The following is a 25,516-nucleotide window of genomic DNA, read 5'->3' as shown; positions in this document are numbered from 1 at the left end:
CTCTACAGGAATAACTGCCATTAACCCAACAGTCCCATCACCTACACCACCAACACCCCAACAGTCCCATCACCTACACCACTATCAACCCAACAGTCCCATCACCTACACCACCATCAACCCAACAGTCCCATCACCTACACCACCATCAACCCAACAGTCCCATCACCTACACCACCATCAACCCAACTGTTGAGTCTCATCACCTACACCACCATCAACCCAACAGTCTCATCACCTACACCACCATCAACCCAACAATCTCATCACCTACACCACCATCAACCCAACAGTCCCATCACCTACATCACCATCAACCCAACAGTCCCATCACCTACATCACCATCAACCCAACAGTCCCATCACCTACATTACCATTAACCCACCAGTCCCATCACCTACATTACCATTAACCCAACAGTCCCATCACCTACATCACCATCAACCCAACAGTCCCATCACCTACACCACCATCAACCCAACAGTCCCATCACCTACACCACCAGCAACCCAACAGTCCCATCACCTACACCACCAGCAACCCAACAGTCCCATCACCTACACCACCATCAACCCAACAGTCTCATCACCTACACCACCATCAACCCAACAGTTCCATCACCTACACCACCATCAACCCAACAGTCCCATCACCTACACCACCATCAACCCAACAGTTCCATCACCTACACCACCATCAACCCAACAGTTCCATCACCTACACCACCATCAACCCAACAGTTCCATCACCTACACCACCATCAACCCAACAGTCCCATCACCTACACCACCATCAACCCAACAGTCCCATCACCTACACCACCATCAACCCAACAGTCTCATCACCTACACCACCATCAACCCAACAGTTCCATCACCTACACCACCATCAACCCAACAGTCCCATCACCTACACCACCATCAACCCAACAGTCCCATCACCTACACCACCATCAACCCAACAGTCCCATCACCTACACCACCATCAACCCAACAGTCCCATCACCTACACCACTATCAACCCAACAGTCCCATCGACTACATCACCAGCAACCCAACAGTCCCATCACCTACATCACCATCAACCCAACAGTCCCATCACCTACACCACCATCAACCCAACATTCCCATCACCTACACCACCATCAACCCAACAGTCCCATCACCTTGTTTTCATTTCACCGATGTGACGACCACCATCGAGCCTCAAAACAGCTTGAACAATGTTTTCCTTTACAAAAGTAACAGCGGACGTTATTCTCAGGAGCACCTTTGAATACAGTACCACAACTTCTCGTGAGGACGATCTCGGCCGTAGGTCACATGTCATAAGACAAACAACCAGTTTTAGTGAGAATCCGTCGGACGCGAACCCGCGACCTTCGGATTGTTAGCCTGACAGCTAACCGACTGAGCTACGTCCACACTGTTAAACTTAGTGCAAATTTACCGCCATGCCTATGCGTTACGGAACTGAACGAAAAGGGTCGAATAGGTGACGGACACTTACGAAGGTTACGGGTAGGCACGGTGTCTCGTGACTTTAGTCTACGGACACTTACGAATGATCCCGATGCCATTGGGCACACTCGTCCCATTCCGTAATCTACAAGATACCGGGTGGTGAGGAATGAGCCGATATGCCGCGAACTGAAAACGGCTCCAGGCAACGGACGTCAGACGTCGAACTCGTGAGTGCGCATGAATGATATGATATTTAATAATTCGTCGGGTGATTTTTGTGACAGAAAAGTGTGGTAGGGAACACTGTAAGGATACTAACTGTTCTGGTGTGCCATGTGTAGCAAAGATATGTCGCAGAGTTTCAACTGTCTTGCTTGTGGTTGTTAGTAGAGAGAAAGTAATACCTTCCGGACAAAAGCATTCCTGTGGAGCGTGGAGCACCAACAAAAGCATTCCTGTGGAGCATAGAATTTCCAACAAATTCCTGTGGAGCATGGAATTTCCAACAAAAGCATTCCTGTGGAGCATTGAATTTCCAACAAAAGCATTCCTGTTACCTTCCGGACAAAAGCAGCCCTGTGGAGCGTGGAATTTCCATCAAAAACATTCCTGTGGAGCAAAGAATTTCCATCAAAAACATTCCTGTGGAGCAAAGAATTTCCAACAAAAGCATTCCTGTGGAGCGTTGAATTTCCATCAAAAGCATTCCTGTGGAGCAGCATTTCTATAAATCTACTCGTGTGTGGGTTTTAACCGCTGAACCTGTTAACCCTTTCACCGAAATCAATTCGTTTATAAACATTTTCTGTGGAGCAAAGAATTTCCAACAAAAGCATTCCTGTGGAGCGTTGAATTTCCATCAAAAGCATTCCTGTGGAGCAGCATTTCTATAAATCTACTCGTGTGTGGGTTTTAACCACTGAACCTGTTAACCCTTTCACCGAAATCAATTCGTTTATAAACATTTTTCTCTACTTCATTCACGTTTCACTAAGTGTTAAAGACGCATAGAGTAAAGAAACAAACAAAAGCATTCTTGTTGAGCATACCACAGAGGTCAGTCAATACCTTTCACATAATAGAAGCAAATTTTGCTAAAGGAGACTAGCACTAAGGCTGGCTCTGTATATATTCACTCTGTTCAAACATGTAACTATGGCACCGCTCATTAGTATCAATACACTAGAGGTGAACCTGTTAACCCTTTCACCGAAATCAATCACAAGAAATGAACACAGAGTCAAGTGAAAACTGATGGTTTTAAATGTGTTACAGTGATGTAACTTGCTATTTTGAACAGCGGCAAGAAAACTACATTCTACTCATGGAAGCAGGTCATGCGGATGCCACACACTCTAAATGAACCAGTCATAACACGATCACCTGAGTGGTTTCAAGATAAGGAAGAATGCGTGAAAGATGCAAAGAGAAAATTTAAAGATGAATACAAGGCAACAAAGAGAGTCATTATCAAGAAGATGAAAACCTTACCACTCAATGCTGATGAAGTAGATATGGCTACAAAACTGAAACAAGCAGAGGATCTTCTCACGATGAGTTACTCTTTAGAAGTGAGTAAAATGATCAGTCAGCTCGCATGTGAAATGTGTATTCCTTGTCTGTTTAATGAAGAAGGTGATCCAATATTTTTGGGAGATCATTCTTGTCGCATGTCAGAGCAGGAGCAGGTTGATAAATACTTCAACGCGGCACTTGAGGATATGGACAATGAACTGGTAATAGAAAAATGGATGAAACTTGTGATTGATGATCCACATCTGTGCACAATGCCTGCTTTCAATTTAGTACCTTACCAGTGTAAGGACTATCGTGACAATACATTCAAATCACCTGAATGGGTGAATGGTTTGAAGCAATGTGTTGTAAAAATGTTGAAGTTGCAAAAACGCTTGTAGACTGTTTCCATGTCATATTATTTTATCAGTACCAAATGAAATGTGTGTGTGTGTGTGTGTGTACTTTAGCAATATTCATACTATGAATAAAACATAACTTATGCTTACATCTTTGTTTGTCTTCTTTTGATAGTTATCAAATGGTTGTTCTTTAATAGGTGTCTGTTGTCAGTGCTTCTCTCATTTCATCATGAAGCCACAACAGAGAAAGGTGCTAACAAAGAAACAGGAGAAGATATTAGAAAGTTACTATTTTAACCCGCTTGAACCGGGAGCTTTTTATGGGCCTGAGAAACTTCATAGCGTTCTGAAATTAGATCGTCAACCAGATCTCAGACTGAGCACTGTGAGACGTTTTCTGAACAAACAGGACGCCTACAGTTTACACAAGCCACCCAAACAGAGATTCAAAAGGCTGAGAGTTCGAGTGAATTCTATAAATGAAATGTTTGATGTAGATTTGACTGACATGACTCGTTACAGCAAGGAGAATAATGGCGTGCGTTATTTACTGGTGGCTATTGACATACTGAGTAGGTTTGCTTTCGCCCTACCTTTAACAAATAAGAGACCAGAGACAGTATTGAAAGCTTTTAAAGAAATTATTCAGGAACGAAATCCAATGAAAGTACGTGTGGATGGTGGTTCAGAGTTTAAAGGAGTATTTAAAGATTTTTTAGAAAAACACAATATCACTCTGACTGTTGCACATAATGAAAATATCAAAAGTAATTATGTGGAACGATTCAACAGAACACTGAAATCACTTATTACTCGCTACTTGACCCATAATAACACCAAGTATTATTTAGATGCACTACCCAAGTTGATGGACAATTATAACAACACATTACATTCTTCTTTGCCTAACCTTTCACCGGTTCAAGTCAAGAAGAAGAATGAACTGAAAGTATGGGAACATTTGTATGTGAAGCCGTTGTTACTTAAAAAACAAAGCTCCAAACACAACCGGTCAAAGGCATTTGTATTTAAAGTAGGGGATCTTGTTCGCATTCCATACCTCCGGAGACCTTTCAGTAAGGAACTTGATCTGAAGTGGACTCAAGAGCTGTTTAAGGTGGTTAGACGATACAAGAGACAAGAGATAGCACAGTATAAGATCAAAGACTTTCATGATAAACTGATAGAAGGTACGTTTTATGGCAATGAGTTACAAAAGGTGGAGAAAAAGGAAAATGTTTTGTGGCAGGTAGAGAAGATTTTAAAGAGAAAACGTGTGAAAGGGAAGACCTACCTGTTAGTGAGGTGGTTGGGCTGGCCGAGTTCCTTCGATTCTTATGTGGAGGAAAGTGAACTGAAAGATATCTGATGGAAAGGTACATATTTCTCAAAAGCTCAGACTCCAAACAATCTTATTTTAATGAGAATACGCCTTATCATTTTCGTGTTAAACTAAATCAAAGGTTGAATTTTGATGGATTCTGGGTTGTGTCTTTAACGGAGATTAATTTTGGTAAACTTGACATCACCCACATGAATGATCCATATGTGGACGTGTTATGCAATCTGTGTGATAGTTCTTTGGCAGGTGAACAGCAATTGCCTTTATTGAGACGGCTTGATCTCAGACAAGGTCCTTACTATAGCTTTGCATGTGAATACAATATTCCGATTAAAGTCAAAGAATCTCCACACATAGAGGTGCGTATAAAGGCCAGTAACGGCATGTCACACTCATTTCTAAAGGAAGTGACATATGTGACACTGCACTTGAGACGGTATCCCTTCATTGATTAACCATGGAGTCCACACCTTTGTATGTCCCTGATTATGTCAAATGGACCCACTATTTCAAGAAACACATGAAAGGAACATCTGCCTTAGTGAATGGTAAACCACAGGTGAAAGTGATCCCGACACGACTTCAAGTGAAGACTGAAGAACCCAAGATCAAACTGGAAGTAACATCAGAGACGCAGAATATTGTTGAGAGAGCCAATGCCAAAGAAAAGCGACGGAAATCTTTAAAACGAGCTGCAGGTGACCAAATCACCACTTCAAAGAAGATCCGTCAGACAGATAACATTCCATCAAAGACCGCTAAGGTTCTCCAGTGTACCCCTATTCGAGAAAACGACGTTTTCAGTTAATCATGTCACTGTTGAATGATAAAGACTTTGAGGAACTGATACCACCCTCTCTCAATCTGTTTATTTTACCTCCATACCAGACCAGCATCCATCAACATTATTTTGATGAGGTGCGTCCACTCAGTCAAATCAATGATTCTTCACCGTTGGAATTTCAAGTAACGAATGCTGGAAGTGATTACATTGACCTGAACCGTACCCGCATACATGTGAAGCTCAAGGTGAAACATGCAGATGGCACTGATCTTGAGGACAAGGAACATATTGTCCCTGTCAACTTGTTTCTGCAGGCTCTCTTTTCCCAGGTGTCAGTGTATCTGCAGAATCAGTTGGTATCTTTTACAAACAACCATTATGCTTACAAGAGCATGATGAAAACTCTACTCAACTATGGAACAGAAGCTAAAACTTCACAGCTGTCATCTCAACTCTTCTACAAAGATGTGTCTGAATCTATCAATGATGTAGAATCGACGGATCCCTACACTGGTCTCAATACAGGAGTGCAATCTCGCGGTGGCTTCATTAATAATAGTAAAGTCTTGACCATGTCGGGGCCATTGTATGAAGATATCTTTCACATGAACAGACATTTAGTCAATGGAGTGGATTTGACAATGAAGCTGTACCGCTCCTCACCCCAGTTCTGTTTGATGAGTGGCAAAACAGGTCAAGATTACAAGGTAGAAATTCTGGATACCTACCTGAAGGTGTGTAAACTGAAAGTCAATCCAGCTCTTATTTTGGCTCACAACACCTTGTTTCAAGACAGCAATGCTCTGTATCCTTACACCAAAAGCGAGGTCAAGGTGACAAGCATCCCCACCACTCAACTGACACATACCATTGACAATCTGTCGAATCCTATTGCTAATCGTTACATTGTAGGCTTTGTACTCAGCAACAGCTTGAATGGATCTTACACTGGTAACCCCTACAACTTCCAATCTAGTATGGTGAAAAACATCAGTCTGTACATCAATGGTGCCAGTGTCCCCGGACGTCCCATGCAGGCAGATGATGTTGAGTCCTATGTGCAGATGTTTGATGGGATGTGTCTGTGGAAAGAAAATACAGGAAACGGAATCACTCGGAGCGACTTTTTGCTTGGGAGTGCCCTGTTCGTCTTTGACATTGATAAAGTATGCAGTGAAACCGACTATCTGAATCTGTTGAAATCTGGTAGCACCCGATTAGAAATTGAGTTCAAAAACGCCCTCACTGAAACACTCAGTTGTGTTGTTCTGAGTGAAAGAAATTCTCTCATTGAAATTGACAAGACCAGGAACGTGTTTGTGAAGTAAAAAACATGAAAGCCTCTGACCTTGCATGTGCTATTCAAAGTGACTCCATCTTAAAGTACCAGGTCTTAGGTGTGTTTGCCAAAGATACTTTACCTGTGCTAACTAGTGTCATGCTTGCACGTGGAGTGGGTCTCATTGTCAATACTGAACCATCTGGAAGACTGGGTCGTCACTGGGTGGCTATGTACTTCAAAGGTAATACAGGGGAACTGTTTGACAGTCTGGGTGAGCCAGTGAATTCCGTTTTTGACTTGTTCTTAAAAACCTATGTCAATCAATACCAACACAACAGAAGACAGTTACAGTCCTCATCGTCCAACCTTTGTGGTCATTATTGTTTATATTATTTGTTGTATAAATGCAAAACAGAACTTACCCTTCAAACCTTTGTGCAGATATTTGATGTGCAAGTCCGTTTTAACAATGATGAGCATGTGTCAAAGTTTATCTGTAATTATTTTAGATATTGTTTGTTATCTTGTCATACCTGTGTCATGTAACATACTACTGTACTTGTGTAACCCATTACAAAAAATAAAATAAAAAAGAAAATAAGTGTAGTCATTCGAGTTTGTTCTATAAATATAAGTAACTCAGCTGTAATGTCACAGTTGAATTATTGTGCTCAGAGTGTGATCATGGAACGTAAGTGTCTCTTACCAATACAAACACCTACCACCATATCTGTGATTGGTGGATCTTCCTCAGGGAAAACAGTTTGGGTGAAAAGGTTGTTAGAGCAGACTAATCTGATGTTTGACAAACCTCCCAACCTTATTGTGTACTGCTATGCTGTATGGCAAGACATCTACAGTGACATGCGGCAAAACATTTCTAACATTCTTTTTATGGATTCCCTTCCAACTGAGAATGATTTGAAAATGTGGTCTGAGCAATCTGAAAAGAACATGGTGTTGGTCATGGATGACATGATGATGGATATATGTAAAAGTCCACTGATGTTAAATCTCTACACTACATTGTCTCATCATTGGGGAATCAGTGTTATAAATATTCAACAGTCTGCTTATCCTAAGGGGGATTGTAACCGAACTATTTCCTTGAATACACACTACTTCATTTTGCTATCTAACCCACGTTCTGCACATGAATATAAAATCTTGGCATCTCAAATATTTCCGGGTCAAGCCAAATATTTTACTGAATCATTTCGTGATGCAGTGGAGGGAAAGAAATTTCAATATTTAATGATTGATGTATCACCCTATTCCGATCCTCAGTATGGGCGTCTGCGCAGTGGTGTCTTTCCAGATGAAGTATGTATTGTGTACCAACCCAAATAAAAGCTACTGCTCAAAGTTATACCCACCAGTTGCCTGTCTTACCAATGAACAGGTCAGTTGCTTACTGAGATCATCATGGATGTTTGCGGACGATTTGAAGATATTGCTAACGATTGTTCAGTGATTTCAACCAATGCTGAAGTGTATGGTCATAGCTTTTGTGAGAGATTAAAGTCCTTTGTCAGTTGGCCCATGCAAATGAAACAGTCACTGAAGACTATGGCACAAGCAGGATTCATTTACACGGGTCAATCAGATAAAGTCTACTGTTTCATGTGTCGATTGCGTGTACATAAATGGATGCCAGAAGATGATCCACTAACTGAACATTTCAGGTTATCACCTCAGTGTAGTTACATAAACATGATAGCTTCTAATACTGAATGAGAGACATTGGCTATGGTGTATGAGGAATATTAGAGTCTAAGCATACATAGATATATATATATATAAAAGACACAATTACCTAGTTGGATCATTTCACATTGTGATCTCCTCACTTCAATATGGGTGATTTACTGGAAAAACATCTGTCTTTTCTTCAAACACTACTGCAGGCTAATGTGAAGCAGAGAAAAGCTTTACTTCAATATGTGTCATGTGAACAAATGCATGCTATTAATAGCATGATGTTAAACATTTTGAAAGGGAATATTCCACTCTCACTGATGGATAAAACTCGCTTGCACCGTCATAGGTTTCACATTAGAACATTGGCTGCCAAAGAAGGTTTTCCCAATCGGATTAAAAAGGAGGTGTTGATAAGACATCATTCCATCTTGCCTATTTGCATTGCTGCACTGATAGATTACCTACATCATGAGCAGACCTATGGTTCTCCTGAACAGGAACACATACCAACGTCTAATAGACAACCAGGAAAAGGAGAAGACAGTGACACAGGAACAACAGATAATGACAGTGACTCCAGATCAGAAGACGAGTCCTCTGAGACTGAATGAGACCTCTGAAGAAATCACCCATGATGAAGCACAGATTAAAGCGAATACGAACTTGATTCTGGATCTACTTCTTAAGGATGTGTCATTAACTAAAACGATTGGCAAACTTGCCAAACTATGGTACTTTATCAAGGATCAGATCAGAAATGCTCACTTCAGACTGAATAATCAGTTAGAAATTGTTTTAGATAATGAGAATGTGTGGATCGGAACTAACGTTATTGACCTCATTCGTTTTACTGTGATGCATCGTGGGGCTGTTCCTTCAGGCTACCGTGACTTTCTCAATCTTTTAAAAATGCTACATGTACCGAAGCGGCTTTTGTATAAGCCAGATGTCAAGAAAAAGAACGACAAAAGAAAAAAGGCAAAATCATCTTTATATATAAAACGACAAGCACAACATGGTGTACCCGGTGCTAACACTACTGCAAAATTAAGAAAACTAGAGTCTTTCTAACTGTACATGTACATTGAATTCATGATATGTATTCTATGTAACTTTCAGATTGTAAAGCAATAAAATAATGCTAACACATGCGACTTTTAGTTATTACTATCTTCCATGTTCATGAGGACTCTGAGCTGCATCTCGAGTCTTTCTTTTCTGTCATTGCAGAAGAAATGACTATGCATATAATCCGTGTCATTGTAACGCACAGTGTGCTGGTCCTGAAACTCTAGCCCAAGGCTTACCCTCTGTTGCTTGGCTTTTTCCAAGATGGTATGAAGGGGCAGCTCATTCACTGCACGATCAAAGTATTGAGTAATACACTCGTCACTGTTCATCATGATACACTGGTGATGTACTTGCGATGGATGATTAACTTCACATCCATAACAATTATCACAACATAACTTCCGAACAAGTCTCTGGAGTTCATTGAGATAGTGAGTTTCCAAGACGCCTACGAAAAGTCTTTTGTTTCGACGCAGCTGTAAGCGATTGGTTATTTGTCTCCTGTTGATGTGAATTTCACGCACAGTTACTGAATAGTTGGGTGTTTGATGATTCTCGTCTTGATGGAACATTCTTCTTGCACGCTGTAAACCTGCCTGCATGGCATCCTCATGGCTTCTACGGAAGCTTCTACCTTCATAATACAGTATGTCATTGCCGCCGTTTCGTCTTAACTGGTAAATGAATCCGGTGGTACTCATATTGCTGTAATCATAAAGATAATTAAAATGAGTGAAACACTTTAAGTGTGATGATAACAGCAATTATTACTATTAATATTAGAATTATTATTATTGTTAAATTAAAAATGGATAACATTCGGCAAAAAAGGAGGAGGGTACCTGTATCAATCACCCATCTCTAAAATGTGGAACTTGAACAGCATTACCACATACTCTTAGACTGGTGAATACCCATAGGGTAAACTATATATACCATCCTCTAGTACATAACGTTTATCATCTAAGGGGGATAATGCTATTTTGCTCAATGACTCAGTGTATAAAGTGTTATTGTGAGAGCGAATGAGTGAATAGGAACAATAAAAAGGTTTCCTCTCCAGGAGACTGTCTTTGTATTTCTTATGGGTCAATTGCTTAGCAATGACAGATTTCTTTATTCCTTTAGCTGTCTTTTGGTTTGATACAGTGTTCTCATCTGATTGTATCAAAAAGGAATACATTTTGCTTTTCAACCCTACAAATTCTAAAATGATCTTTCCTGCAGCTTCATCCTTCATCTTTCCTGTGACTTTTTTGTTTTCATTCGAATACAATCCTTTAGGATCGTTCTGATCATAATTGGAAGTATCAAACAAATGCAGATTTTGCTTCATGAATATGTAGGGATCAAGCAAAGTCTCGTGTGGAGGGGCATGAATGTGCAAAAAGAGACTGTCTGTGTCTGTCATGAGCAAGTCCAATCGTTCTGGTCCATATTGCTGTTGCATGACGTCATAATAGAAAGAAAGGATTTGAAATTTGGCTAAATCCAAAATACTGAAACCAACAGCGATAGGTTGATCTAAATGGACAGACACTTGCTCCATTTCCACGGACACAACATCTTCTGAAAACACTTTCACCTGCTTGAAATTGGTTTTAGCTACATAACTGCGAAATTGCTGTCTTTGGGTCACTAAGTGCAAGGATTTCCGCTTGCGTTTATTCATACAGAACCTGCCAAACACACAATTATTCATAAGTTTATATCGGTCCTTGTCACAGGCATCAGTTGCGTGTTTGCGACTTTCCAAATTTAACTGAACATAGGGTTTCAACCAGGGACCTTGCTTGAACTTTAACACCCTATGAATGTGTTGGAGGACTAGCCTATGTCTCAAATACAGTTGCAAAGTTTTGAAATGAACCACATAGTTCAAGCGATCTTTTAAAGTAGCAAACAATTTCTTGCCTGAGGGTTTTTGACACTGGGAGGTATAGAACTGGCTGAGTAACTCTTTGTGATAAGGTGAAAAGTCCTCAAAGGGAATGTTGTCATGGGTAGGAGCCATGGGGAAAGCAGCATGAAGTTTGTGTAAATGTTTAGGATAGTGCAAGTCCACTTCCAAAATGTAACCTGTATCCCCTTGGGTATCTATTGTAACCCAATCAATAGTTTCATAATCTTGTGCTGACATGAACTGATAGTTACCAATAGGTAGGGGTTCCAGCATAACTCCAGAATAAAGACTGTTAAAGTCCATGTACAGAAGCACTGAAGCCTCTTTTTCTGGGTTATAATTAGACATGTATTCATTGTTGCCTTCGGCAAATTTCTTACCGATGACAGACACGCCTCCCCGAATGGAATTTTCCACAAAATTGTAACTATCTACATCAGTGAAGAGATCAAGCTTGACCCCGGTGACTTTCAGTGCTGCATCAATACAAAACCCTGGCATGGAATAGTAGTGACAGATGTCAAGTCCATAATCTGCTAAACATCCAGTTCTGAATGTTTCGACAATATCAGCCAACAACAGTGTGTCTACAACCACATACAACCGTGTAAAGTCAGACATTGTGTTGCATGCGAATGTATGCCACAATTCATGGGCAAAGACATAGTCTTCATCAGTAATGCCTTCATCACTCAAGGAACTGTAGAAGGATTCTTTAGGTGGCAACTGTGTGTCATTTAATTTTTCCCATGAATCCATGTACTCATAAGGAAAAGGAAGCTTTCGAGTCATTATACCAACATGCTGTGGGAACTGCTCTTTCAAGAAAACAAATGTGTCTAATCCTTTATTCATCTGATTCTTAGTCAGAGCATCTAAAGAGCTTTGCAAAAATTTGCAAGAATCTAGGAAGACCAGATCACTGTCCACAGTAAAAGACAGAAACTGTTCAGAATTATGGGGTATGATCTGAATACTTCTCTCTCCAAATTCACGTGCTGCTTCAAGAATAAGATGCGTATCATAACGCTCTGAATTATGCAACATCAGATACACTTTCTTTTGCAGCTGGAAATTTAGTTTACACTTGTTGTGTAATACTTGTCTAAAAGCACCACTGAGATGGTCATGATCTAACACCCTATCTTTCCCTAACTCTTTTCCACATAATCCACACTGAGTTGTGTTTGCTATGGTTGTCCTATCCTGATGAGATAATTGCATGGGAACAACATTGGCAAAGATCTCCTTAATTTCATCATATTCTCTTAAAATGTCTTGAATAAAGTGTTCTGCTGCATCTGAACCTACATAGGTTTGAACAGATTTCGAATACCGCTGCTCTGAACAAATAACTTTGTAAGCATAGGCACAAGGAACATGTCTGTTCAAACGCGATGCATGATTTTCGACCGGCAACAGCAAACTTTCAAAATCGGCCACAATAAGAAATTTAGCTCTTTCTGTTTTAGCTTCAGATCGTAATCCAAACTGATAGACTGCTTTCTCGGGTTTAGGCATATTGACACGTTGAGCTTTATCAAAACAATACCCCTTGTGCTTATTCAACCTTTCTTGTGAGCTGTATGTCCACAAACATTTTCTGCAAATATAATACTGGTTACTACGTTTTTTCTCAGGGTTTTTGACAAAAAATTTCAACTTAGTGATCAAACAAAAATGGGTGTCTGCTTTCGTTTCTACATCCATAAGTTCATGACCCTCTAAGCCTAAGAATCCTTCAAAATCTTCGGGCTCGTTCTCTTGTGAAAGCATCAACAAATCAATTTGACTGTCTGGTTCTATGTTGGATACGTTGCTTATGTAAAGTGGATAGAGAGTCTTATCTTCGAAGCCATACACATTAATACTCAACTGATTGACTTGTTCAAATCGTGGGATTTGTTTGAGTGTCATCGGAAAAGTAAACCCATCCAAATTCAATCTGTTCACAAAAGGTTGATAATGCTTCACCCGTGTTGGATGATGCGGAGCGGGAAACAGTTTGGCTAAAATGCTATAGATAAAACACATCTCATCATTGTTTTCTACATTCACAACGCTTTTAGTTTTGTATGCAATTTCTTTGGGAAGAGGGATGTATGTACCGCCTTTAAAAGGCTTAAATTTAACGATGATCACTTTCATCATTGCAATGTCTAGCACGTTTAAATTAGAATGCTCACCCTGATAATTATCTAGTGAACGCAATATCTTGTGCATGGCTTCAAGGTATTGATCGGACAAATTGGTTCCTTGTGTAGCTATGACCATTGTGCTTCGAAAGTAAGCCTCATGAATATTAGCTGTTTCATCTTCAGTAGGTTTAACCATTCTGATGTGAAGACATAATCCCCATTTCACTGACTGTTTCTCTCTGAGTTCTGTCTTGATCACATCAATAATGACAGCTTGTTGATTCACCATAAAATGTAAAGCATCTGTAGCACCCTGCCCTTTAAACTCATACTCTCTCACATCTCCCCCTAAAGATTCGCTGGTACATGGGCGAGCATGATCAGAAGTGTCACCAACAGGTTCAGGATTGGAAGGAGTACCTGGTGGGGAGGGAATAAGAGGCAAAGAAGGGTTGGATGGATGTGCAGATACTGTAGCCGTTTTTTTCCTACTTAACTTGCCTTTGCTACCACCCCACATATCATGTCCTGTTCTATTCTTATGCAGTCGCAATGCTTTCGAAGTTGGAAACATTGTCTGACAAGTCTGACAGGTTACATCATTTTGTGAAATCTCGTTTATGAGGTAGGGATTGGGATAAGAAGGAGAAACATCAGGGGAGGGGATGGGCGGTGGAGGGGGGTAGGAGGAAGGAATGGGAGGTGGTGATGAGGTGGAAGGAGAATCATATTGCAAAGTCGTGTTTAGACAATGTGGTAAGTGTGATTGAAAAGCAAGTTCATGGGTAAAGTGTTGAAAACACAGTGAACATTGGCAAACCAAAGGATTGACTACTTTTTGACAGCTTTTCACATGTCGTTTTAAACTATCTTTTCTGGAAAAATATTTTCTACAATACTGACATGAAAATTGACCCCCAACTTTCCCACATATTTGTTGATGCCTTGTTAAATTTCTTTTAAAACCAAAACAAGTGTGACAATTTTCACAGTAGGAGTCTCTACTCGTGGTGTACATAGTCATAAAATAGGTATTCACCAACTAAGTGTGTATGAGTTGGTAGTTACCTGAAAACAAAAAACAAAAAACGAACATCAACTAAGCATTAGACTAAAATGGTTACTAACAGTTTTAAGTATTATATCGTGATAATAAGTTTTAAATAATACGTCAAGTGTATAAGTTTTAAATAATCTAACAACTGTATAAGTGTAAGTATGCAGTAAAAGTGGAGTACTTGCTCTTTTGCTGGAGATTCCTATCCTAAGGATGCGTGTTAAGGGTTAACGTTTCCGGTACACTTTTGGTTGATGTTGCCTTGGCAATTTCTCAGACGAAAATGGTGAAAAATATAAAAGTGGATGGACTTCTTATTCCAAACTATACATTTTGGAGCTCTATAGAAATATTAGTTCAAACTTAAGTGCAAACAGCTGCACACAATGAACATGAGTGGTTTGGCTGCTATTCAAAACAGTTTCAGGTTGCTTCAAGACAGATGTATCAAGCGGGGTGTATAATAGGGTAGTACTATGAACTGCTGAATCACCTTGACCGAGTACACAAGCTATACAATTTTTTAATTTTATTTTTGTTATTGTTGAGAAATGTTTACTATGGGATGGTACTGAAAACGTGTCTCTTTAAAAGCACAGGTGTTTCTTTATGAAAGACTACATAAAATGAACTGCTGAATCACAAGCTATACAATTTATTGTTGTTGAGTGTTTACCATGGGATGGTGCTGAAAACGTGACACTTTAAAAGCACAGATGTTCCTTAATGAAAGAGCTGTATAGAGAGTGTGTTACTAAAAACTCGATATTGATTAAAAATGAGAGAGTAACAAGTGGTGGCTTTGTGGATTCGTTCTTGTTAAGTCTATAGGGCTGCCGTCTGATCAAACAGGGGAGTATCTAGAAAACGTACTAATTAAAAATCGTATACCATCACTTACAAGCAAAGTATAGTGAGTCAGAAGTAAATGTATACTCCATTTGTATGCGGGGTGTAACAGTTGATACCATTTGAAAAGAACAAGGTAACATAATGAAGTAGTTTTTCCCGTGAGAAAGTGTCAACATGCTGAATCACCTTACTAGGTATTCACGTCACAGTGCATTGACTATAACGCTGAAGGCAGCCGGATTTCGAATCACCCGCGCTGCGTACTATTGTGAACCATTTGTTAAGAATTATTCAGCCCTGTCCCGACTTGCATAGTTGATGTTTCAACGCTAGCGTTTTCTTTTAACGCGATAACAAATAAACAGTACGGTTTGAGTTTTAACCGTGTAACATGATGTGCACAGTTTTACTTCAGAACGTGTTATTTTGAAAATAGATAGAAAACTGATAAGTACATGTACCCGTGTGACGGCACGAAGCTAGGTTTGTTGGGAAAGTGATGGAAGCAATCTATAGGACATTTTCATGTTTACAATACTCACCCTTAACTCGAAGAGAGAACAGAGTTTATCATGGAAAATTGTTTGACGAGGAAAATGTTTTATTGGAAATATATGTCGAAGTAGGTTTATTCATAGCTAATGTATAGCAGAGAGACTAAGTGACCGACCGCCCATAACAATGTCAACATACCCCGGCCTTACAATTAATGTCAACATACCAGCCTCGCCTGAAGCTTCCCATTCATAAATTGTGTGATCAGTGTCCCGTATTTATGATACGTTAGGGAAGATGTGTTGTTATTTTAAAAGGGAGTTATTATAGAGAGTATATATATGGGTATTCCCCTCATTAAACCTTTCTTTCGTTGGTGTCTATTAAACGTATCCGGTATTTAATATATTTGAATGATGTAGGAAAGTATGTGCGTGTAGATGTTGTACCTATATCCGAACACGAATGTATGACACCTTTCAATAGATCAATTACGGTTATAGCCATGACGCGCAACATGACTATGAGCGTGGTTAGCAGTTCATATTTATAAACACATCGTAAATGACAGATTTCTGATGAATGAACTCGCCCGCACACATGTCTATAGGGTTAGGTTTGCCCGAACTGTAAACAGTGACACATTGGATAACAGGAAGGGTGTGTGGAATGCACTCGTCCTTGTAAGTGTAAAATACGCGTTTAAACTCACCATTTAAAAGATGACATTACTTTTTTAGATGTATTGGTATCAGTGAGTGAGTGAATTTAGTTTTACGCCACACTCGGCATTATTCCAGGTCTAGGGCGGTGGTCTGTCAATAAACGAGCTTGGACCAGACAATCCAGTGATCAACAGCATTGATAAGCGCAACAACAATTTCAGGCAACTTTGAAGGTTTTTCAAATCTCTCTTTGTTAGATAAATAAACACTTCTCCGTGAAATATAAGTGCTCCTGTAAAATCCGTGCGAAAATAAATTTGACAGAAACTGCTGATATTATTTTCTAACTGTGGATTTTTTAGTATTAAAAGCAAATTTCGTGATGAAATAAAAAATTTAAAAAATAGAATGACGAAGTTGCCTAATACCGAAATTATAATCTGCGCGAGTGGGATTTCTCAGCACAAACGAAACGGACATTTTTTCACAGGCAGAGAAAAAGTTCGCACACTGCTAGATTTATAGAATCTGACGTCTGAATGGACTTTTGTAGTTGAAAGGTCATCCATTGTGTACGTATATGAAAACATTGTGTAGAGTGATCGAGATGAAAATGTTTCAGTGAATATAGGGTATAGACATTATTTCCTTGCGACTGTTATAAAACATGTATTATCAGCTGGCCTTCTCCTCACTCCAACCGCCTATTCTGTCCTGACCAACATATATAATCATCTTAAATCTTATAAATTCATTGCATACCGTAAACATGTAATAAAGTTGTGAATGGGTGATAGATTTACGTTCTTTACACAATGTGCTATTAATACTGATTGCAATGCATATAGTTAAAATTAAATAATAAAATAAAAACTTACCTTTTCAGAATTTGTTTTGGAACACTCTTTCTTGGAAAAAATGCTCCCTTAGATTAACAGATGAAATTATATCCCGAATTTCACCTACTGACAGCTGCGATTGTCCATATGACTGATTTACAGTTAACACTTCAGTCTGCCGGTTCAAAGTAAAATGTATTGAACAAATATCATAAGTTAACAAAGCGTTATGAAGGTGAAAACTATTTCTATAAATTAAAATTTCGTCTAAAATGTAAATGAAAAAAAGATTTCAAAATTGGTTTCAGATGATTGCACACACTAATAGAAGTATTTCCGTTATAAAATTCGATGTTATATGTCCAATCAGATTTAAAAGAGATTTCGAACGGCATGACAAGACAGCTGAATACTAAAAATAAATAAAATCGCATACGCTATATATCTATATGAATCTGTAAAACATTTTTGTGTGTTTTTTCTAACACAACGAACACCGGTGCTATTCAAAGTGCGCTGACAAATTCATCGTATTTGAACGTATTCTGCTTGGGGATATCTTGTCATTGTATCAGTTGTCAGATTTCGTTAGATAAGATACATAATAGCAACCTACCGCCGCCGTATCAGTTGTCAAATTTCGTTAGATAAGATAAATAATTACAGCCTACCGTCGTCGTTAGTAAATAGTAACAGATAAAGAATAGACTCTGGTCTACTGATTGATATTTGCTTTTCCCACACGTGTTGAAATATAAGTTTGCGGCTTGAAAATGAATAAGATTTACTTTTCCCACACAGGTCAACAAAAAAAGTAGGATAGAGAAGTATAAAGCGTAGTTGTTATAAAAGAGCGGAGGAATAGTTAAGCTATACATTTTAGTACAGCAAGGGGTACTTCGAAAAAAAACGGAAAAAAAACACCACCAGAAATTAGATTTTTCAAAATGACGTCTAAAGAGGTTTTTTTAAGATCGCTTAGAATACAAAGTGAAACCGCTGAACCAAACAATCGATCAGTGCTTTTAGTGGAAAAACAAATTCGTTGTTTGGAAGCTCAGGCGTTAATTGCTGATTATTATAAAAGAAAGAAAAACTTCGAAATAAGGTGAGAAGAGTGGCAAGAAGAACACATACCTTCTGCAGAAAATATAAACGTTATTTAAAAACAAAGAACAAGAAAGTGGTTGTCAGAAAATTCAACAGAACACTGTTATGTGTTTTACGTACCAACGATTCACTGAGTGAACTGTTTTCGTGTACAGTAAAACACGAGGATATTACAAAACTTGTGCAAGAAAAACTTGAGGATATAACAAAGAACAAGAAGAAAAAGTAGATGTGGGAAAATTCAATAGCACTCTGAAGAGTGATTTACTTGCCAACGATTCGCTTCGGGAACTGTTTTCATGTATAGTAAAACTCGAAGATATTACGAAACATACGAGTAAAAACTTGAGGTTGTTGAAAAATGTGACAGACATACACTCGTTCGTATATTCGATGAAATATGAACAGTTATTGTTAAACTCTAATTTGCTATGTTCTGAGCTTTTTCTTGTGTCATACACTGTATCGGGAAGCGATCGGCAAGTTAGTGATTTAGTTAAAAGTATATATTAATTGATCCTGACTGATTAATGTTTATATATATATATATGTAATCAGGAGAAGCATTTTCATAAGCCAGCTCGGCTTGTTTGCTAAATACTGTCATGAACAATTGATGGAATAAATATGATTAAACCAAATATGAACTGAGCGGATGGTTAATTCAAACGGAATATATGGAGGAAATGATTAATGAAACAGTGTTGATCAGTCAAAAGGTAAGTTCACTTTTATTTTTCATTATTATTATTACATCAATTAGTTATATGTCATAAAGCAGAAAACATACGAATTACACATCTGTCGATGGGTATAATGTATACTTTCTACTCAAGTTCTAACATAATGACGAACACAAGTAACAGCGACTAGTTGGTGATCGTCTAAAAGCAACATTTAACCCTTAGTGTTACGTTAGCATACTGAAACAGATAAAAAGTTAAAGAGTGATAGAAATGTTAATAGATAAAGGTTAATGAATGCCGCTATGAACAATAACATAATATTTTAACACTTAGTGAAACGTGAATGAAGAAGAGAAAAAATGTTTATAAATGAATTGACACCGGTGAAAGGGTTAACAGGTTCAGCGGTCAAAACCCACACACGAATAGATTTACTCTTGCGTGTAAAGAGCGGGGTGAGAGAGAGCTACCTCTAGTGTATTGATACTAATGTGCGGTGGTGACATAGTTACATGTTTGAACAGAGCGAATATATACAGAGCCAGCCTTACTGCTGGTCTCCTTTAGCAAACTTTGGCTTCTATTGTGTGAAAGGTATTGACTGCCCTCTGTGGTATGCTCAACAAGAATGCTTTTGTTTGGTCCAATACTCTATGCACCTTTAACACTTAGTGAAACGTGAATGAAGTAGAGAAAAATGTTTATAAACGAATTGATTTCGGTGAAAGGGTTAACAGGTTCAGCGGTTAAAACCCACACACGAGTAGATTTATAGAAATGCTGCTCCACAGGAATGCTTTTGATGGAAATTCAACGCTCCACAGAAGTAGAGAAAAATGTTTATAAACGAATTGATTTCGGTGAAAGGGTTAACAGGTTCAGCGGTTAAAACCCACACACGAGTAGATTTATAGAAATGCGGCTCCACAGGAATGCTTTTGATGGAAATTCAACGCTCCACAGAAGTAGAGAAAAATGTTTATAAACGAATTGATTTCGGTGAAAGGGTTAACAGGTTCAGCGGTTAAAACACACACACGAGTAGATTTATAGAAATGCTGCTCCACAGGAATGCTTTTGATGGAAATTCAACGCTCCACAGAAGTAGAGAAAAATGTTTATAAACGAATTGATTTCGGTGAAAGGGTTAACAGGTTCAGCGGTTAAAACCCACACACGAGTAGATTTATAGAAATGCTGCTCCACAGGAATGCTTTTGATGGAAATTCTTTGCTCCACAGGAATGCTTTTGTTGGAAATTCTTTGCTCCACAGGAATGCTTTTGTTTGTTTCTTTACTCTTTGCTCCACAGGAATGTTTTTGATGGAAATTCTTTGCTCCACAGGAATGTTTTTGATGGAAATTCCACGCTCCACAGGGCTGCTTTTGTCCGGAAGGTAACAGGAATGCTTTTGTTGGAAATTCAATGCTCCACAGGAATGCTTTTGTTGGAAATTCAATGCTCCACAGGAATTTGTTGGAAATTCTATGCTCCACAGGAATGCTTTTGTTGGTGCTCCACGCTCCACAGGAATGCTTTTGTCCGGAAGGTATTACTTTCTCTCTACTGTTGTTGCATCAGGTACACTTCTGGCCATTTGGAATAGGCATCGATTAGAATGAAGTAATTTCGTCCTTTGTATTCGGCAAAATCAATGTGAACTCTTTCCCAGGGTTGTGATGGCCATGGCCATTCATGCAGTGGTGCGGATTTGGGCATGTTTCTCACAGATGTACAATTTTCACAGGATTTAACAGTCTTCTCGATGTTTGAATCAAGTGACGGCCACCAAACAGAACTTCTTGATACTCCTTTCATCCTGACAATGCCAATGTGCTCGGAATGAAGTTCTTCGAGTACTCTCAGCTGAAGTGAGGATGGTATGATCACGCGGAGTCCCCCTAGTACAACACCTTGTTCTACTGACAGTTCATTTCTTCTTGCAAAGATCGGCAGTAGGTCTGGAGTGGTCACACTTGCAGGCCATCCATTCAGTGTGAAAGCATAGACTCGCGATAGAGTTGGGTCCTTCCTGGTTGCACTTTCAATGATTTTGGCTGTGACTGGTAGGGTATCAAGGTGGGAAAAGTTGAATACGTCTTCTTCATCTTGAATGTTTTCTTCTTGTAGTGGTAATCGAGAAAGTATATCCGCATTGATAGAGTTCGGGGTAACCTACCCTAACACTGGCGACATTTAGATGTGTTCAGCACCACTAAATATCCCTAACAAACTACATTCTTGTGCATAATAATGAAAATTAATGCACCGAAATAATATATATATGTATATTAGTTCCCATTTATAACCCTTTAGCCACTTGAATTACGAGAAAAATGAAATAAAAAATAAATAAAAAATAAAAGAGCTTTCGTAAACTAGCGCTTGCTATAAAATGCGCCGCCGCAGGCTATATTCAGTAAACAAATATTCAAAACTCTCCACAGCGCTTGGCGTATTCAATGACATTTCGTGTTGAGATGATAGATCACTGGGAGGAGCTTATGCACACTCGATGACCCCTGACGTCACAGGGCATTGTTTCGCCGGTGTGACTGGCAACAAAATACTACAAATTACGTCATAGGGTATGATCACGTGTTTGAAAAGTTTATGGTACTGTATTCTAAATGTAGGCCGTTTTTCTTAAGAATTGACCTTCACTTTGTGTGAGTTCATTGGAGTATGAACCTTCATAGAGTGAGGGCCAAACTGTATGAACGTCGGAGCTTGCGACGTCGTTCATACATTGTTTGGCCCTCACTCTATGAAGGTTCATACTCCAATGAACTCACACAAAGTGAAAGTCAATTCTTATAATTTTTTATCACAATTTCTTACCTCAAAGTATGTAGGCCAAGATCTAAACACAATTTTTTTAGTACGTGTGACTTCATGTTTACACTGACAGCCAAACAACAACCAGCTATATCGCGGAATCAAAAAGTTCCCCCAAAAGAGAGGTGACATGAGCGTATGGATGCACAACCTGCTCTTCAGTAACATTTTACGCAACACATGTGTTCAAATAATATCACCATTAGATGAGAAAGGTCTGTAAAGAACTACCTCAGTAAGTCGGTCACAATGACAGCGCGTCGTACATTTACAAGTACAAGACGTCAAAATGGCCGACACGATTAACGTGACGGGAGGATTTCCGAAGTTGTTAATGAACCTGTGGCGGTTACATGTGTTAGTCATCATTGATCAACTGACCGATTATTGAAAGGTGATTAAAGATGCGTCAAACAGACACCAAGGTAAATTCGTAGATTGCTGGAGACGGTCACTGTCACCCTAGACACAGATCGAGTCGATACTGACGATAGTTTGGGTGTGCATTTCTTCGTTTGTTCATTAGGATGGGCCGTAGCGAGGAAATTCGTGAACAATCATGCAGTCAAGCTTTCTTACGTTTCTCAATGTATACTGAAATGCTGAGACCAAGATTAAAGGTTCTAAATTATCAGAAATAATGCTTATGTATGTTCTCGTGCTAGGGAATTCCCAGGGGTTTCCCAAGGAATGTGGAAGTAGTGTTTACGTCATTTCAAGAACACGGTCTCGTGAAAAACGTTTGAACGTCAATTTCGCGGTCATATGACCGACCTCTCGTCCAATGGACGCGTAAACGTCAAATTAAAAAAATATTATATAGTAAACATGTCGTGTCCGCCATGTTTGTTCGTCTAGTGGAGGTCGCGGTCATTGTGCAGTCATTGCCACACTCCGGCGCAGTGGTGACTTTGCATACAGTATGCTGGCTGGCTGCCGGCCGCATGGAACTCTGGGTAGGAGAATGAGTCATTGCCTGGGTCACAAAGCGCATTTGTTTACGAACAAGAGAAAAGTCCGGTCACGTGATATGCAAATTAGGTCACGTGATATGCAAATTAGCCTGTGGCAGTGATGTCATGTAAGCTGGTTCCCGGCTCCCTATGCGCGTCGTCAAATTGCGCCAAGCCTATATTGTGATATTAGAGACGGGGCCCAGCTTATGGTGTTATGCTGAGTCACCACCTAAGCTGGTTCCCGGCTCCCTATGCGCGTCGTCAACTTGCGCCAAGCTAGGAGCCGGTACAGGCCAAAATAAAAAAACACTCAGCGTGTTTATTTGACGTCACATCCGGTGATTTTCAAAAATGGCTACGCTAATGCCGGTACAGGGGAGGGAGGGACACACAGGTTAAAATCGTGTAATCTTGCGTTTGCTGTGGTTAAACCAAAATCTGATGGCGGGCAATTTTATAGAGTGGAAAATTGACAAACAAAATCAACTGACAACAGTCTCGCTAATCTTTTGGAGCGCTAAGGCAGATTAAAAGTGGTTCATGGGTTGAATTCTAAGTGAAGACAGTAAATATTTAAAAATATTGTAACTGAAATTCGATGATTTTGTTTGCGTTTGTATATTCACATATACCTAAAACAATTAGATCCTGCCCTCTAAATGGTCAAAAGAGCTGCATTGTTGACATATTTATTTACAAGAATTCACTTCTATATTTTGGAGCACCTTTAGAATACGGTACTGAATTCTAAAGGTAGGCCGAAGATTTTATAGATTTTTGGGCAACGAGGTCCATTTACACCTTGTCCAGAATGAAGGCTTACAAAATGTTATGAAGTAGAGAAACTGACACAGGCTTTCCCCTTGGATGATAGAGGGACATATTTGTCCCTCCTCTTCAACCCTCACTGTGAAGTCGAATAAAATTCAAACTGCAGCAGTCACAGAGACACTTCACAGTTTTGAATACGGTGGGTCCCTGTTTGGTCATGTCATCCACTGGCATTTTTGGCCAAGCAAAATTACTGAAAATGAGGGGCATAGTAAATGTGGACATTTTTTTTACACATTTCTAAATTACCACTCACGGCGTTATTTACAGCATGTTTTGAAATAATAAATTCGGCTATTTACTCGGCGAAATGAATTTCAAAAATAGCATAGCATCACCGGTATCTGTCGTTGATCAAATCCTCAATGATCTTTACAAAACGTCGCCGATAGCCTTAGAATCGTTTAGAATGTCTTGGAAAATACGCAAACACGAACGCCGAAGTGAACTTTCCGTCATATATATTGGATAGTGTTTACAAAATCACGTTTCACGTATACCGGTTATGAGATGCCTGTAACATCATGTTAATTTTATACTCAGCTGCGATACATACATCCTTGAATTCCTCATACAGAGTAGATTCAAATGACACATGGTCCTTGTCACCAATACAAAGTGTGTAGATGAAATCAATCAAAATAAATTAGGTGTGAAAACGAACGCTGTGCTCGAAAAACTGCACTTGTTAGAAATGTAAACAGAGCAAAATTCAGATTTTACACAGTGTAGCTTTTTCTCCTATTTTGAACTATCCATTCGTCTATTCATTGAATACATTGGCACAACAATTTCAGAATATGCATGGGACGAGAATCGTATGAAGAATTAGGGAACTAAAAAAAGATACATTGCAATGGTTGATATTTTCAACAGAAATTGTCAAAATTTCCGTCCTGTGCGACGCCATGACTGACGCAAAAATCACGCACAACGACAACGGTATTTATCGGAATTTCTGACTATTTCCGTTGGTTTCAATGAAAAATATCACAACAAATAACAGTACACTAATTGTCGGAATGTTTCTGATTACTTACATCACATTTATGCATGCACGATTCCTGAATCAACGAAAGTCCCATCTTAAAATCCCGCGTACTGTTGACAGTGAACACGCCATTTTGTAAAAGTCGGTCACCGGTAGTGATGTCATACGCCAACGTTGTTGAGGTGAAGGTCTTTGAACAATGTTGAATGAAAGCACACACGATCATTGTATCCTGCTGTTTACAGTTATAATTATTTGTAGATTTTGGATATCTTTCATACATTTTTTCGCCTACTTTGGATATTTGTCAATGTTCGATATGATATTATACGTAGATCTAGGCCACAACGTGTATCTACCTTTGATAATCTCCTGTTTGTTTGGACAGGAAATTGATAAGTTTATATATATATATATATAGTGTCGTATACGATATCTCTTTAATCTGGACAGTGTTACATCATTACCTTACGTTGAGTCACATACTTTTGACAATGCAGTTAATAATGAACTGTACAATGTGCAGAAATGTTTTTATTATGCTTAATATTGAGATATGCAAGACAGCAATGCCCGAATCGAGGTAAGAGAACCTCTTCTCTCTGATTGTTTGGGGATAGTTGTAATGCATTA

General features: G+C 39.1%; 2 protein-coding genes across 2 annotated transcripts; one reads left to right on the top strand and one right to left on the bottom strand.

Moving 5' to 3' along the window:
- Positions 1–5,493: 5,493 nt before the first annotated feature.
- Positions 5,494–6,795, top strand: LOC124123892 (uncharacterized protein F54H12.2-like). Its single transcript, XM_046487089.2, has one exon. The coding sequence runs from the start codon at positions 5,494–5,496 to the stop codon at positions 6,793–6,795; it is 1,302 nt and encodes a 433-aa protein (XP_046343045.2).
- A 2,629-nt stretch (positions 6,796–9,424) lies between these two features.
- On the bottom strand, positions 9,425–15,905 carry LOC125372557. The gene is made up of 2 exons (XM_048382954.1): positions 10,364–15,905; positions 9,425–10,226 (listed from the first exon to the last, which is right to left on the bottom strand). The coding sequence occupies exon 1, from the start codon at positions 14,584–14,586 to the stop codon at positions 10,420–10,422; it is 4,167 nt and encodes a 1,388-aa protein (XP_048238911.1). The 5' UTR covers positions 14,587–15,905; the 3' UTR covers positions 9,425–10,226; positions 10,364–10,419.
- Between the last annotated feature and the right edge of the window lie 9,611 nt (positions 15,906–25,516).

This window comes from Haliotis rufescens, unplaced genomic scaffold (assembly GCF_023055435.1).
Source record: "Haliotis rufescens isolate VD_foot unplaced genomic scaffold, xgHalRufe1.0.p SCAF_42, whole genome shotgun sequence".
Lineage (NCBI taxonomy): Eukaryota > Metazoa > Mollusca > Gastropoda > Lepetellida > Haliotidae > Haliotis > Haliotis rufescens.
Note: the sequence above shows the minus strand (reverse complement) of the source record. Positions and strands in the feature narration are given on the sequence as shown.